The sequence below is a fragment of the Ursus arctos genome, unplaced genomic scaffold, assembly GCF_023065955.2.
Source record: "Ursus arctos isolate Adak ecotype North America unplaced genomic scaffold, UrsArc2.0 scaffold_23, whole genome shotgun sequence".
NCBI classification, from domain to species: Eukaryota; Metazoa; Chordata; class Mammalia; order Carnivora; family Ursidae; genus Ursus; species Ursus arctos.
The window spans coordinates 16254455-16272408 of record NW_026622908.1 but is presented as its reverse complement, the minus strand read 5'-3'; the positions used below and the strand labels follow the sequence as shown (position 1 = coordinate 16272408).

Sequence of the window (17954 nt, the reverse complement as noted above, 5' to 3'; positions counted from 1 at the left end):
TTGTTTTCAAAATTGGGATCATGCTGTATGTAGAATTTATATACTACTTAATTTAATGAATATTTTTCCATATCATCAGATAATCTATAAAACATGACTTTAAGTAACAATGAAATTGTGAATGTCTCATGTTTTATTTTTCCATTATCCTAATTGACTTAATTCTCCCTATGGTGGGGATTCAGTCTTGTGTGAGGGTGAAGAACATGCATCTGGATTATCAGAAGGCCTGAGTTTTATGCCAGTTCTGCCATTCCTTTACATCATCGTTTTACTGGTCCAATGAAGTTCCCTCTACACTTACTATAACTTGCTGATAATCAGTAGAAATTAAGGTCCAGAAATGGGGGAAGGGGCAAATGCGTTCCTTTTCATGGATCTAACAACCCAAGAGTACAGATCGGGAACCAGAGCCATCGATAGTTCAAGCTAGAAACTTTGAGTTTTTGCTCAAGAGATTCTTATCCATATGTGGTGTGGCCACCAATGCTGGGAGCAAGACCCACAGGGTTGGGCACTTTCTGTTCAGTGTTCCTTTCAATACTGAGACAGCTGGGCCAGGACTGGATTGGGGGCCTCTTAGTGCTACCACTAGTATTCAGATATTACCATTTAACTGTATCCCATAGCCTTGTCTAACCCTTTCTTCTTTTACTTCACCTACTCCCTCATCCCTATTCCTAAGTTAAGGGGCTCTAGTAACATTCTGCCAGTGTCTTTTACTTAAGTCGCAGGGACAGCACTGAACAATGAAGTGGGGGCATATTTTTATGTTATTCTTCCCCAAGCCTTCCTTTATTCCAGTTCTAGCTATATAGTATCCTCCCTAAAGTCCCCTAATGTCCTTGTGTGCAGATGATATTCTTCCCTTATTACCAATATTAGGAAAAATTTCCTCCTATTTTTATTATATTATATGGTGTTTTAAAGGACATCTGGAAGGGAAGCTAGATCTCTCTCCTCGAGTTACTATCTTGGTTACAAGTGATTGTCTTTTGCAAAGTTAACCTTCACATCCCTTCTTATACTATGGATGTTTCTAAAGCAATACGTATAAGGCGAAGCCAACCAAGTACCTGGTTCTCCCAGTGAGAAATTCTTCTAAGTATTCAGTTCCTCTCTGTCTTCCTCCCCATCAAAAAGAGAAGGTTCTGATAGCATGTATATCATATGTTATATGATCAGAATGCATTCATTACAGGACCACATTTTGCATTTTGAAGCTTCACTAAATATGTATTAAAAGACAATGGCTCCTTTTTAAGGAAGTGAATGCAACAATTAACAAGGTATTGGGAGTGGAATAGCCAGTCTTTATATCTGAAATCATAGAATGTCTGTGCCTAGAACTGAAGATAAATCTGTGTCACTGGCTTGAGGGTGTCTAGAGATGAATTTGTAGAGAAAGTAGAGTGCCTGACCTAAAAGAGGGTGCTCTTTCTATATCATTCCATTAACTTAAATCTTTCCCTCCCTTCACACAAATTCCTAGGAGCCGAAGTCCATGCTAAGTGAAATAAGCAGAGAAAGACAATTATCATATGGTTTCACTTACATGTGAAACATAAGGAATAGCATGGAGGACATAAGGAGAAGGAAGGGAAAAATGAAGGGGGGGAATAGAGGGGGCAGTGAACCATGAGAGACTGTGGACTCCGGGAAACAAACCGAGGGTTTCAGAGGGGAGGGAGGTGGGGAGATGGGTTAGCCCGGTAATGGGTAGTAAGGAGGGCACATATTGCATGGAGCACTGGGTGCTATATGCAAACAATGAATCATGGAACATTACATCAAAAACTAATGAAGTACTGTATGGTGACTAACATAACGTAATAAAATAAAAATTAAAATAATGAATGTGAGGTGATGGATGTGCTAACTAAGCTTATTGTGATAATCATTTCACAATGATAAACATGTATCATCACTTTATATGCCTTATATACATTGTATATATACTACATATATACAATGTCATATGTCAATAATATCTCAATGAAGCTGGAAAAAATTTTTAAAAATAAAAAATAAATTAAAAAAAAATTCCTAGGGGCCGAAGTCCATTTTCAGTAATTCTCTTTCTGCCACCCTTTTCTAGAACCATTTCCTACTAAGCCTCTCTCCCCTTCTTCCCTTTTCACCACTACCCAAGCATGATGATAACAGCCATCATCTCTGAATAAGTAACTGTATACTCAAACCCCAGAGAGTATCTGCTGCCTCAAGTCCATGAACATGCAAACTAGACAGGGAAGGAAGCAGATTCCAAGACACCTGCATTTGCTTGGGTCCAAGCTCCTCAGCAGAGGACAGGATTCCAAGACACCTGCATTTACTTGGGTCAGAGCTCCTCAGCAGACGACAGGACCTCAAATGGAATGAGTGGGCTGCAGAAAGGGGAATGTCAGTAACAAGAGAATGCCAGATTTGAGGAAATGACATTTAGGACCTTTTGTACTTTTCTGTAATTGCTCATGTAGAAATGGTTCATGATTTCACTGAAAGTTGTCAATTTCTGTTGATTAAATTATACAAAATACTACTGCTTTGTGTGAACACCTTATCTTTGGTCCTGGTTGTTGGGCAGCTAATCATACCCATGTATGTCATTGAAAATGTTTTGAATCTACTTTATATAATTTTAATCTGGTTATTTGATTATAACACCCTTCCTGCGTCAATCACTACTTCTACCAGTCTAGTCCAGGTTCTCATTATGTGTTTTTTGGTTTGTTTTTTTTTTTAAGATTTTATTTATTCGACAGAGATAGAGACAGCCAGCGAGAGAGGGAACACAAGCAGGGGGATTGGGAGAGGAAGAAGCAGGCTCATAGCGGAAGAGCCTGATGTGGGGCTCGACCCCATCACGCCGGGATCACACCCTGAGCCGAAGGCAGACGCTTAACTGCTGTGCCACCCAGGCGCCCCCTCATTATGTTTTGCCTAAGCTATAGCAATAACTGTGTTACTGATTTCTGTTTCCTCTCTTACTCACTTATATTCTGTTCTCCACACCGTAAGCAAGGCAGTCTTTTTTTAAAACATAAATCGGATCACATCATATCTATGTTTAAAATAATCTTCCACAGATATCCCTTTGCACTTGGAATAAATTCAGACCTTTATCTTCATAAACCCTAACACAGGCTGGCCCCTTTTGATCTCTCTAGTCTCTTCTTATTTCTCTTCTCTCTCTGACTCACTACACTTCAATCACATTAGCCTTCTTTCTTTTCCTTGAGCTCAACAAATTTATTGTTGCCGTCGGGTCTTTGCTCTTGCTATTTCCTCTGCTTCTTTCCCCAGATCTTCATAGGACTGGCTCCTCCACAGTCATTCAAGTCTCAGATCACACATCTCACCTTTAGAATCGCCTTCCCCTGCCATCTAATTAATACCTCTCCTATCTCCCATCATTCTCTATTCCATTTCTCTTTTATTGTCTTCCCAACTTATTTGTCATGATTATCTTAATTAATTAAGATAATTTATTTTTCTGCCTTCTTCCCCGCAAAATGTAAGTTCTTAAATGTCTTATTTCCTGCTAGATTCTCAAAACTGAGCAAAGGTCTGGAACATGGCAGGTGCTTAATACTGGGTGGATGAACAAACAATGAAATCTTTTTATGCCGATGCAATCCTCTTAGTTGTTTCTCTTGTACCACAGCTGACTAAAACTTCTTTTTCTTTCATAATTAAAATAAACATTGTTCCTAGATTGAAATTAGTAGTAGTGACTTCTTCTAAATGTCTTGACAGTATGGTTATTGTTATTATCGAGAAATGATTTTCAACATATTCACTTATATGCCATGGATCATAATCATTTCAGGTCAGTAGAAATGCAATATACCTCCAATGTGTTAGAGAGTTAAATTTCCAAAACTGCTTTTTCTAGACCATAAGAAACATTGCTACCCACTACCTTCTATATTCATATATATGATTTAGTGGGCTGTTTTTTTAGATGAAAGGCCCAGGAGAGAAGACTTGCTATCCTCCCAAGTGGCTACTAATCATTTTATCCCACTTTTTAAGAGCCTACCTTCTAACAATGCATTTTAATTTTCTATCCTCTCCTGTGTGACACCCACATTACTGAGGTACTTTATTGACTATCATCATCTATTAGAGTCCCTTGTTCTAAAAGTCTGTAACCACATGATTCCTTTTCTCATTTCATGAAGCTTTTTAAAGGAATTATAATCTGCCTCCAGGTTCCTTCTTTATCATTTCCACTCTGTAGGCCCAAGAATCACAGAATCTAGTTAGATAGTATTTTCCCAGGCTGAATCAGGGGAAACTACAACTGCCCCAAGCCTTGTCTTCTGGAAAGTTACTGTACATCCTCTAATGGAAAAGTACAGCAAATCTCTTTTATAGACATAGAGCTAGCATACTCAATGTTTCTGAAAGCCCGTTAAAATGTACAATGCTCCTAACCCAACACTCCAGTTTGCTATACCCATTTAATGTACTTTATCTCCTAACTAGCTAAAGGAGAATGATTGTTTGTTATAAAATTATATTTATATATTCTGGAAATTATATTCAAACTGGAATCTGTGTTTTGTTTAAACTTAAGTTGAATTTCCACTATCTAGACATGCTTAAATATTTACCTCTCAACCATTTTTTTAAATATAGAAAATAATGATTGCATACATTAACAATAAGCTTATTGTGTTCTTTTACTTTTCATGGATTAAATGGAGACACAGTCTCTTTGTAGTTACAGTAGAGTGACTGTTGAGTTTGTATTTAAATCTTTAAATCTTGTTTTTGCTCAGGTTATCTCCTGAACCTTTCTGAGCAACTTGTCAGCCTAACTAGTCCTGAACTGACCATCTGTTTTCTGCCCCCTTCTTATTATTGTATCTATCTAATAATTGAAAGGATAAATAGAAAAGAACCCTCTGGATTTGTGTTTTGCATGTGCTCTGTGTTTGTAGCTTCTTCTAGGCTCAGGAAAACAATGGTGTGTGAATCTATATTAACTACCACATCTCCACATTTCTCCTTCAAGTTATCATATCCTTCCAGGAGAGCAGAATTATGGCTAGAGATATATCATTATAACATTGCTATTGATTTCACAGACAAACTGTTAGTCTGATTATATCAAAATATGATGTCAGGTGTATATTCAGATTATCCCAGAGAACAAGTGGCTATTTCTTCAGTGTTTTATGGAAGACCCCCATTTCCATGTTTTTTACAAGCAGTAGGGGAAAAGTGGCCCGCCATCATGGGAATTTGCCCAATGCCACTCCAGGGATCATCCCTCCCTAGATACTAGAAAAATAGTGACTCTGGATAATCTTTATCTCTTGACATGTTCCATTGTGTTTTAAGTTTTAAAATATTGTTATGAAGCCTACATTTTCAAAGAACACTTAGATGTACATGCTTTAACAATATTTTTCATTTGTATTACAATTTATCATCAGCCTTGATAAACTGGGTATCTGATAAACTGAAAGTGAGACATTGTTTTGAAATGTGTTCTTTTAATGATAGCTGTGCATTAGGTATTGATAGAAAATACTGGAAAGTAAATTACAACTTTCTCTGTGAAAGTAGTAAAGCTAACAGTTGAGGCATATTTACATTTCTAGAGCCTTTTTCTGAACCCTAAATATTTTATAAATACTATCTAATCCTAGAAAATTCCCTGTACATGAAGGTAGTATCCCCTTTTTGTAGGGGGTATTAATGCCCACAGTGCTTAAATGAGTTGCCCAAGGTCACTCAGTGAGTTGCTGCTGAAGCCAGAAATAGAATCCAAGTCTCCTGACTCCCAATTCAGCTCTCTATCCTCGATATAGTTTTCTATCTTCTATATACCCCTGCTGCCTCTCAGGGGAAAAGAAGTTAATCTTCCAGCTATTAATAGCCACCAAATTGGTGGTAGCAGCACAGTGGAGAAAAGTAACTGTCTTTACACTGCAGCATTAGTATAAAAATATCTGGTAATGGAAAATTTGACAAATGTCATGTTAAAGGGAGTGGAAAATTATTTTAAGATCTGGATCTCATTTATCTAGTTCTCAGAAAAGTAAAATTCCTTAGTAGAACAGGGATCATATTTTTCTTCCTGTTTTTCAGTTGTCTTTCCTAGAGGGTAATTGTCAACCTAGCCATAGCAGAGCCTATCATGAACTAACATAATAAGAATAATGCATATACTATTGGTGATTGTTATAAGTGTATTTTCTAACTTGGTTGAGAGTTCAAATTGCTTTATTGAAATACATAACACTTATTCAGCTTTCAGTGTTATTTAAATATTATAAGGCAAATCTAACATCAATTGGAAATTTTATTGCATGATTTAAAAACATGGTCAGAAATACACATTGTAGTTTCTTTCCTGGACAGTACACTTGAAGCAAAGTTACTTCATGTCAGGCACCTGAAGTTCATCATGAATGAAACAGGCAAAGCAGAAAAAAGTTAGCTAAGAAATACAAGATTAGCACACTCGAGTTGATGAAGTTTATTGTTAATGTATGCAATCAATCATTACTTTCTATATTTAAAAAAAATGTTTGAGAGATAAATATTTAAGCATGTCTAGATTGTGGAAATTCAACTTAAGTTTAAACAAAACAATTTGTCTCTTAATTTTGGACCAAGAAACAGGAATTTCCCTACTGACAGTCTCTGGATATCATGTTTATGTTAAAGATCACTTAGAAGTCTTTAATCAGAACAATGACATGATCAGAATTCTGTCTTAATTTTAAGTTTAGGAGAGCTAGGATTGGTGGGAGTTGGAAAATGCGAGGAAATGGTAAAAATTAGTTATTTGGGACTCACATAACTGAAAAAGTAGTGCCAAGAGAATAATTACAAATAAGAGTGTATTTCTTTAGGGAAATATATACATTTACCAGATGATGGAAGACAGGGTTAACAGATGTTGGAGAGGTAGTAGGGAAATCATTTTGAAAAGCTACAGAAGTTGTAGGATAGGGCTAAGAAAAGTTCATTAAACTTGGGGACCTCTTGACATTTGGGAGACTTATTGTACCAAGTGAGGTTCGTGTATGAGTACTCTGACATCTTCAACTTATGTTCATTCAGCTCTAGGTATTAATATAATTTTTGAAAACCTGTAAATTATGTATGGTATAGGAAACAATCAGAATGCTTAATTAACAACCATACCTGAGATCGTAACAGATTTCATTCTTTCATTCACCTAGAATTTTATTGGTTATTACCATTCCTGTTGATTTAGATTAGACTTCCACTCAATTAGCAAATAACTGGTGACATTTTATAATAGAACAAGTTACTAATCTCTGTGCCTATGATTGTTGAATACTTTTTTGTTATCTTAAATCTAAATCAAGCATAAAAGCTGGAAATTGCTTATGAGTGTCATTAGAATTTGTTGGAAATTTGTTTTCATGATTACCCCAATATCAATTTTGCTGTACCTAGGGATCAGTATTGTTATTAGCCATTTATTATTTCTGTTCTAGAATATCTTTATAATGAGTTCATTAACATTATTTAAAGTTATCAATAACCTATGTTTTTGTTTTTCTTTCCAGCTTTCTTTTAAATTTTCATCATTTGGTAGAAAATGTACTTTATTATTGGTGGTGGTGATGTTGTTTTTAACTGATAGGATTATTGGAAAACTATTTAGGTGACATTATTGAGATTCTTTTTAATTTTATTGCATAGGCACATCTTCAGGTGAATCTAATCTACTTAAAATTCCTCCACAAAAAAGAACCCGAAGAAAACTAATGCCTTCTCCCTTGAATGCAAAACATTCCCAAAAGTCTGCACTGTCTGAAAGTTTACAGCTCAATGATTCTCTCAGCAAAGAACTTCAACCTATTGTGTATACGCCAGAAGACTGTAGAAAAACATCTCAAAATTCATCTATAGTGACGTTATTAAAACCATCATCACATACTACAGGGTTTCAGACCATCAGCTCGGATGCAAACAGTGATAATTCTCTGAAAATGTTATGTGAAGTAGATATTCCTCTCAGCAGGAGAAAAGAGTATGAACAGGAAGATTTGGACTCTACATTTACTATATGTGAAGACACCAAGAGCTTGAAGAGTAAATTACCTGAACAAGAATCACTATCAAACAACATTTTACAAAGGTACAAAAAAGAGTATTTGCCAATTCCTCTTGTTTTCGTTCTTATTTTGTTATTTACATAGCTTTTAAACCATAGCTTTCTTTTTCTTCTTTAGTTATAGTTAAGGTCTATTTCATGGGTCAAGTATGCAATCTTGATTACAAAAGTCAGTGTTTTACCTTCATTTAATCTTGTCTTTCTAAATATTAATCTACTAACACAGTATTTTAAAGTCTTGAATTTGATCTTACTTGATTGACCCTCGGTAGGCTAGAAGAAACCTTAAGATATATTTAGTTTGTTCTACATACTCCAAAGTTAGATGATACAAGCCATCATCAGAGGATTACTATGTTTATTATTATTTATTAATATGTTCACTAAAGGAAATCTTACATTTTTTTATTGACGTTTAGCAAACCTCAGCTTACCCTGAATCATCATACTTCTAAGGTGCAGTTGACTAGATGTCATCCAAGCTAACATCCTTCTCATTTTGTCTCACTTCTTCTCATTTTGTATCCTGTACACTTCCATCTGTATAATCACAAGTAATCTAAATATGAGAATGATACCTTCACCTCTCTATGCTGTTGGGATGCAAAAATCTCTTGAGAGCAGCTCTTTCTATGATATAAAAAAGAGAAAAGAAAACCCCAGGGCAAGTGAGAAAGACTTCATAGTCTAGAATATTATTTTTCTTTATATATTCGTATGAAATAGTATTCTAATTATGAAAGTGTATGCCCCCTTTTTCTCCATAATACAAATCAAAATTACTCTTTATTTTTTTTTTTATCTAATACACAGGCTTGCCTCTTCCTCATTCTCAACTAAACAGCCTCTGCCTATACCAAGCATAGTACCATCCTACATGGCAATGACTGCTGCTGCCAAAAGGAAACGCAAGTTAACAAGGTACAATTAACCATAAACTGGCTCAGTGCTTACATAAGATCGTCTTTCCACTTTGTTTTCTGCAGCTCCTTTTTATTTCTTATAATGAAACTGTGAATTCATATTTAAATTTGCATATAATTAATTGCTCCGAATGTGGCACTGGATTTATATTATCAAAGAGAGATCTTGATAAAGCCCAAGTATTTCACTTGCTATTTACATAAAGTATTCCATATCCCAGATTATTAAAAATAATTGAAAAGTCTTCTGGCCTTCAAAAATGTCATTTAATTTTAACTTTTCTTTTGGTGACAACTTTTACTCATTTGGTATTTTTCTTTTTATACATTAATGAATTTCTTCAGTCCTAAAATTATATTACTTTAATGGATTTTGACATATGACTAAAATGTAATGAGTAAAGAAACTTAAATTGCTGGCTTTGACAATATAGCTTATATCAGACCAAACCACCTATCAAAAACAGTTATAAAAGGTGATAAAATACAACCAACAGCTGCTTTCAAGGCACTGGAGACCAACCAAGGCAGTCAGGACTTGAAGGTCTAAAATCCAGAGGAAAGGAGAACAAGCTATAGAAAGCCAAAGCTTCTCTGCCTCGTTTTTCTATTTAGTATTTGCCAACTCATGGCATCAAATATGGAAACCAAGCACGAAATGGAAGCCTACAGCTATCAGCAGTCTCAGTGAGTTAGGGAAACAAAATAATTCTATGTGTAGCTTTTGCCCTTAAGATATTTGCCACATTCTGAACTCCTAAGAGGCCAAGAAACAAAGCTGAAAGAAGCTACAATATTAAGCAGAATTTTAACATTCTCATGAGGCTAGGACACAAAAACTGTTCAGGGAATATTAAGAAGAAAAGGTGCTTTTAAGCCGTCAGGATTTTATTCGAGACCCTTGAAGGCCTGTGCTCTAAGAGTAGGGCAAACTGGAAATAGACCAGTTCTTCAAAGCCTGAAAAAGACCGCAGACTAACTCAGTCCCTTTTGGATCGAGGTAATCTATCTCTATTCTGCCTACTAGCCAGAAGAAAATTAAATTCCTTCTGGAGAAATATACCAACTAGAACATCTACAGTTCTGGGTTGTTTTTTTTTTTTCCCACATGTTTAGCACTTAAGCAAAAATTACCAAGTATGTCAGAAGACAGAACCAAATGACTAATAATCTAGATCCATAAGTGATTTAGAGAGTAAAATTATCAGGTAGGGACTTCAAAAATTTAACTGTGGTTAAGTTCAGCAAAATAGTGGCAATTTCCCAAAGGACTGGATTGTATTAAAGTGAATCAAATGAACATTCTAGAACTGAAAAATTAGAATCTACTGAAATTAAGAATAAATAAATAATTTAGTAGATTAGAAAGAGCAGAAGAGAGTTTAGTGAACTGGAAGATAGGTTTACAGAAAAACATCTAAACCAATATACAAAGGGATAAGATAGAAGAGTGAAAAAGACATAGGACACAGAAATGTCTAGCACGTATATATTTTGAGACCCAGAAAGAAATGAGAAAAAGAATGGGGGAGGAGATGCCGGCTAATAATTTTCCAAAACTGACAGGAGATAACTAATCACAGATTCGAGAAGTTCTGCAAACTACAAGCAGCATTAATACAAAGAGAAACATACCTAAGTACATAGCAATAAAACAGCTAAAAATCAAAGACAAGAAAAATCTTAAATATACTGAGTTATATGACTTGAAGTCCCTTATGTAGTCTTTATATCCCACAACATTGAGTGCAATGACAAGAGAATAGTGGGTGGTTATATTGTAAAATGGCTCTGACTTGCTTTACCTCTTTCTTTGACATGTGATTAAGGGGACAAGAGTGTAGGATCTAAGACAGGATAACTCTTTAAGTTTTTCCTATTTTCCACCATGAACCTGTTATCATCTGGGCTAGTCTAAACAAATTTACAAATAGTCTATTTGTACCACATAGAGTATTATCTCATAAGTGCATTTAAGATCTGTCTTTTCCCCTCCAAAGTAAAGCAATGCCTTGGAATGTAGATTTAAAATTAATAGACTGATTTTTCCAGAATGCCTCTAACTATCCATGACATTTAAAACTGCATTTTTCTATGGCACTAATTTAAATGATGCAATTTGTCTGACTCATGTATGGGTATCTACCTAACCATCATCATCTTATCACTAATTTTCATTGTGTTGATTATGTTATTTTTTCCATTAATTAGTGTTGGTGACTTTTCTGGTTCCTCACAACTCTGTTGTGTTAACTAAGATGTAGCAAAATCTTATAGCTAATAATAATTTAAAATGTACACATAATCATTATCAGAATCAAATGGTTTTTCAAGAAATGTCTAGGTATGTAAACTGTGTAGTCAGAGTGGTTTTAGATGAATTAAAGAGCTTCCACATGAGCAACTAATATTATGAAATAATATTAAAGGACATATAAAGAAAGTAAGATTTCTCATAGCCTATTAATTGCTCTATTACATTCCCTCTGGTACCAATAATTAGATCCTGCCATTAACTAAGGTTAAAAGAGATTAATGCTAGAAATATACATAATTACTTTTTTTTTTAATCTTCCTTTTCCCCAATTAAACCTGCATGAGTTTGAGAGTAATAAACTCTGGTATTTTCCACTTAGCAGCTTTATGTACATATTTAGGGGTGTGTGTGTCTGTGTGTACATATATATTTTAATATGTTTTTTTTTAATGAAAAGAAGCCTCCATGTGTTTAGTTAAGTTATTCAGTTTGTATTAGTTTTCTCTCTGAAAAAAAATTTAGAGTCCAAAAGCACTGGATATTCTAAAAACCTACAAAACTCAATTTTTTAGTTACTTAAATTGAGAATATTAAATTTTTAATCATTTTCATTCATTTAATATCACTATAGCAAACTGTTTTAACTAAATCAGCCTACCAAATATACAAATATAATATATCCATATGTAAAATTTTACTTATAAATTATATTAATCAGAGTTTTGGGGGTTTGTTTGCTTGTGTATTGGTTGTGTATTGGTTGTTTGTTTCATAATCTTTCTTAGCACCCAGAAATGGGTCTCACACTTGTCACACATTTTTGGTCTGTTTTGAAAGACATTTAAAGGTTCCAACTAGAAATTATCTCAACTGAAAGAATATGAGATGCATCTGTTAAACAAGTAGAAACATACTATTTATATAAGGGAACAAAAGGCTAAATCTTAACTTTCATTAATAGTTATGGAAATATATGTGGCACATAACTAGAAGAGTCTCTAAATTTCTTCTCAATAGATAGTCTTTAACATAATTTGAGTTTTCACTCATACCAATTTTGTCTTGTTTTATGATCCAACATAAATCTAAAATAAATTTATGACATGAATGTTAAATATTTTACCAGCAGATTATTTTATCTAAATTCTAAGAAATGTTTGCATGTATTTTACTTATATGTAAATATACAATTTATTTTATTAGGCTTTGTTTTCATTCCTAGAAATATGAACTTTCTTTCAGATAGATTTATTCAAAAGCCTAATTTTCAAGTAAAAACAATTTATTAGTAAACACAGACGTTCTAGAACTAACCAAAGTGAAAAATCATTCCATAAAATAATAAAAAGATAATTTTAAGATAAATTATTGGGAAAGCCAACACTTATCAAAAGTAACCAATGACAATGATCTGTATCCCTGAAGAAAAATCACTAAGTGACCGAAAAAGAATTTTTGCCTTAGACAATTGATGCATATGTTATCCAAAAAGGGTGTTTAGTATCCAAAACGGAATTATTGTAACTTAGTTTATTTAGCACCCTTTAGGAATAGAGATTTTCTGCAACTGAATTTGCTTTCTTTCGTAATACTAATACTTTTTGTTATCATTTTGGGTAGGTATCATTTATATTCTTGAACAGAGTAGGCAAAATTACCATTTGTTACACCATAATAATTTTTCTTACAGGCTCTAGAAAAGTTGAGGTACATAGGTTGAGTTATTTTTGCCAACATTCAGTGTGCTCATGCCTATTTTACTTTGCTATCATATTAAATTGCCATTTCTGACCACTTTTGAAACCGTACAACGAATCCATCTTCTCACTATTCAACAAACACACCCACGTCAGTTTACCATGTGGTTAGGATTACCAGAAGAGCAAATTGTTGCCATAAAAGGGAAGCCTTCAAGTGTTAATGCAACTGACAATCAAATTAGTATCAAATTGTAAAATGGCATATGACATCTTTTTTAAACAGAAACTCCCCAAAATTAGCTTATCTGAATCAGTGTGGATGGGGGGGGGATGCTCTCTCATCCCAACCCTACATGTTAAAACTTGATCCTCTTTGGGTTAAGGATTGGGCTGTTATTTTTCAGAGGCCAGATCAACCTCATCTCATCCACAAAATCTTTCCATTGTTTTTTTGGTTTTTTGTTTTCCTACTTTTAAATTCAGGAACCTACAGCTCCTTATAGTTTGAAAACCTATAGCACTGTGTTTTACTTTACCTTGTATTTGGTATATTTGTCTTATCCACCCCCCCCCAGCATGTATTCATTATGTAAGTTTTCAGAACAGGAGTTATTACTGCCTTACTTATTTGTATATCCTATAACATGAAGCCATAGTAGTAAGTGTTTAGTAGTAATATGTCAACTGGAATTGAGTTGGAAATTTGACCCTTTAGTATATGAGATTGATATAATTTTTTTAAGATAAAACAGATGAGGGGCGCCTGGGTGGCTCAGTCATTAAGTTTCTGCCTTCGGCTCAGGGCGTGATCCCGGCATTCTGGGATCGAGCCCTACATCAGGCTCCTCTGCTGGGAGCATGCTTCTTCCTTTCCGCCTCCCCCTGCTTGTGTTCCCTCTCTCGCTGGCTGTCTCTCTCTCTGTCAAATAAATAAATAAAATCTTTAAAAAAATAAATAAATAAAATAAAACAAATGAAAATAGGTCATTCTTTTTATTTCACTTTCTATAATTGTAGTAATCAGAGAGAGATTCTCAGCCTATTACCATGCTTTGATTTGAAAACAAGATTTTCCAAACAATCTCATTTGCTTATATTCTCCAGATTAAGGTTCTTGCTCCAAATTTATAATAGGACCTTAGTTTTTCACCTCTTGCAAGATGCTCTTTGTATGTACACTTTGAATAATAGCGTTGGCTTATATTCTAGCAGAACACCCTGAAAATGTTTTGTTACGGAATTGTTACATATACCTACAATCATAATCTCCAATTTGAATAAACATCATTAAAATCACAACAAATTTCCCTGTTGGCCAAAAATGTACCTCCAATTTAGTACCTCCAATTACTTCTTTTTTTTTTTTTTTTTAAGATTTTATTTATTTATTTGACAGAGAGGGAGACAGCCAGCGAGAGAGAACACAGACAGGGGGAGTGGGAGAGGAAGAAGCAGGCTCCCAGCGGAGGAGCCTGATGTGGGGCCGGATCCCAGGACTCTGGGATCACGCCCTGAGCTGAAGGCAGAAACTTAACGACTGAGCCAGCCAGATGCCCCAGTACTTCCAATTACTTTTATGGGATTTTGCAACTTATTATTTTATTATTTCACTTTCTCTTTAATCTTTATTGCATATAGAATATGTTTTAGAACTTATAAAAAATGCTTTACTAAAATAAAAGATTTTTTCCCTTACAGTTCTTCATCAAATACTTCATTAACTGCTGAGGTAAATTCTGGATTTGCCAAACGTGTTCGACAAGATAATGCAAGTGAAAAGCACTTACAAGAAAACAGACCGACAGTGGGTATGTATCAGCTCTTAATTCGATATTTAATAACATGATTACCAAACATGTATAGTACTTTACATTTTACATACAGTGTTTTCATTAGAATCTCCTTTTATCTGCTCATCACATTTATTAGATGGTAAGTGCGATTATCCATGTTACAGATAAAAAAAGTTAAGACACAAAATAGAAAATACCCGAGATCACACAGGTATTTCATGGTGGAGCCAGACTTCTAACTCTACATTCTGTATCCTTTTGCTATTCATATTGCCTCATACTACAGAAGAATTCATAAATAATTTAACTAATAATTGAAATAATTAGCTAAATGTATTATTTAATAGGTTAACGATTAACCATATTTAACAGATAAACTGTACTTGAAATTTCTCACATTATTTTTAATAATTTGCCCTCTGACTCATTTGTACAATTATTGCCAGGCTTCAGTCTGTACCTAGTTACAGTAATACTGTAACTCCTAATATCAAGTTGAAAAAGATGCTGATGGGGATGACTACAGCCTCTCAATTGCAGATGGTGGTGACATGAGTCTTTAGTAACAAAACCACATCTTTAGTGAAGTTAGAGGTATATAGCACAAACCAGTTCCTGGGCCTTGCTGTCCAGATCTCTTTCTCTCTGACACTATAATTCCTAAGACTTCATTTAAGAAGTATTTATTTACTAGGCACTGATATGTGCTAGTTTCTATGACAGATAGCAAGATCATTAAGACCCAGTTTGATTTCTTCCCTAAAGGAACTTGTAATTACAGCACTTGGAATTTATAGGGTTTCATGAGATAATGAGGGTTTCTAAGAATAACATGAAAACTATTGCTATTTTTTTATGTCAGTGCTCTTTCATTAGAGTAATATAAAATTTCTCAATAGCTTTGCCAGACTGTATCGAAAAATCCTTACTTCTTGTGGTAGCCAGTGGCATCCTTCAGTGTAAATTTTAAAAATCAAACAAAAATGTCCTGAAATGTAAAATTTATTATGATTATTTGGTTTAGCACGCCAAACTTAGTAGTGTTTAACAGTGTATATGTGCAGTTGGTATGGATATGTACTGCCCCATTGGTCTCCTGAAAAAATTCTCCAGGAAATCATAATTCTACAACCAAATAATAAATTTATGATACTTCTCAAATAGAGATTTGGCTTTTCTAACATGCATATTTTCTAAGAATGGTATAAAATGCATCAAATATCTCATATATAAAGAGAGGCAAATAAAATAATTCTACATAGAAAGAAGTAGGAGTTGATACTAAACTGCCCTGCTTGCCAAAGAGTTAAGAAGAGCTAAAGCTAGGTTGAAAGATTATGTATTGTTAAGGATAATGGAGCACTTAGAAAGAGGTATTAGTTTAAGGAAAAATAGCCGTTTATGTATATTAGGTTATCCAAGTGCAAATGCCTAAATACACAAGAGGAATTACTAGAAAAGGTAGGAGATAACTGGGACTGCCTTTCTTAGCATATGTTCAACTGAGTTCTCCAACTAACAGTGTACAAATAAAAAAACAAAAGAACATCAGTGGGAAAGAAGGTAACTGCTATTTACTGAGAAATAAGAATACTGTCAAGAGAATATGTGCCCCTAAAACTAAAACCCAGTATGACAAAAAAATGGGTAAAAGATTTAGACTGAGCCATAAAGAAGTCAGTGACACCTTGTTTTAACAACACTTGTTGAATAAACAATTGTTGTGAAGGCTGAAGAAGAACCAGAGGAGTGGACATTTGAGAGGTGGTAGTAAAAGGAATAAGAGCTATGGGATCGGGATTAGCACTTAAGGAAGTACTAGATGCAGATTATACTCCTAAACATAGGAAAAATATGGAAGTTTAGAAGCCTTAGGGAAGTAATGTATCAAATGAGGAAAAAAATGATGATGCCTTAAAGAAAAACACTGCTTGTAGAATAATCTTTCGTTAGTTCAAAAGAACAAAAATTAAATGCAGTAGTTTATACAGTGATGTTATTTGATACCTGCCAGGGTGGGGAGTGGGGTGTACACATGCGGCCACTAAAAACTCAGTTTGCAATATGGAGAAATGAATTTCTACTTTTAAACCAATATTATGAATGTTTCCTGCGTGTTATATTTTAAATCATGTTAGTTAACAACCATTAATTTTAAGAATAAATTTTTCTTCTTATGGATATAATTTTAACAAATTTTTATAACTTGAATGAATAGTGAGAATTCTTTTTGAATACTTTTACCATATTTATATGTCTTTTTATTTCTCTTCTAGACCATAAAAGAAACATCTATAAAGTAAAGCCAAACATGGCTAGAAAATTTGGAAGAAGTATTTCAAAAGGAAGTCTAAGATAAGTCACTTCAAAATCAAGGAAAACGGAATTGACAAGTCGCCTTTTAAAAGGATTTGTTGCCAGTGCTCTTTCAGGGACTTATTTAAAACCTTGGGAAGAAGACCATCTTAAAGCTAGGTTTACCCAAATACCTTCAGCAAGCAGAAAATAAAATTCTTTGTTTTGTTCTTTTGTATTCTAAGCAAATATTAAATTTCAACAGAAAAGTTTATGTTTTAATAAAGTTACTAAAATATGTTACCCTTTATAATCCCTAAGTAGGCGTGGTGGCACATCAGTTTTACTGTGCTACAAGTGGATTAGGACATGTTAGAAAATAGTGAGTTAAATTATCCTTACTGGTTTTTTTTAAACAAGGAGAATTTAGAAGTGATAAAATTATGGCCCAGGATATATTTGGTTGTACATTATTTTAATCATATATAGGACTTCACTTTCCAAAAATACTTTGATGTACAAATGTACATATATGTGCCCATAAATTTGTAAAGATTATTTAAGTAGTCTTCATGAATAAAATACTAATATTGTTCCTTACTACTCAGTATATTAAAGATACAGATTTTACAGTGTTTGCTTTTCTGTCTTGTTAGTACCCCTTACACACTTTCAACTATTATTTTATATAAAATGTGAATTTTGTAGATTTGTATTTAGTGTTAAATCAGGATATATAGCACTAGAACCAGGTCTGAAAGTGATTCATATATTCCTTAATGATAGTGAGACAAAGTTTTAATCATTCCTTCCCCTATAGAAAGTACACAGGGCTGCAACAAAATCATTATTCACCTGCCTTGTTTGACC

At 34.1% G+C, this 17954-nt stretch overlaps 1 protein-coding gene across 2 annotated transcripts in view; it reads left to right on the top strand.

Moving 5' to 3' along the window:
- Nucleotides 1-17718, top strand: part of KIF18A (kinesin family member 18A) — a 79725-nt gene extending 62007 nt beyond the window's left edge. For both annotated transcript variants that reach the window (XM_048213938.2, XM_026512196.4), the window contains 4 exons: nt 7702-8140; nt 8930-9037; nt 14695-14804; nt 17066-17718. In XM_048213938.2, the coding sequence (XP_048069895.1) occupies nt 7702-8140; nt 8930-9037; nt 14695-14804; nt 17066-17148 (740 nt within the window). In that variant the 3' untranslated portion in view covers nt 17149-17718. The remainder of the gene's footprint in view (nt 1-7701; nt 8141-8929; nt 9038-14694; nt 14805-17065) is intronic.
- The last annotated feature ends 236 nt before the right edge of the window (nt 17719-17954 follow it).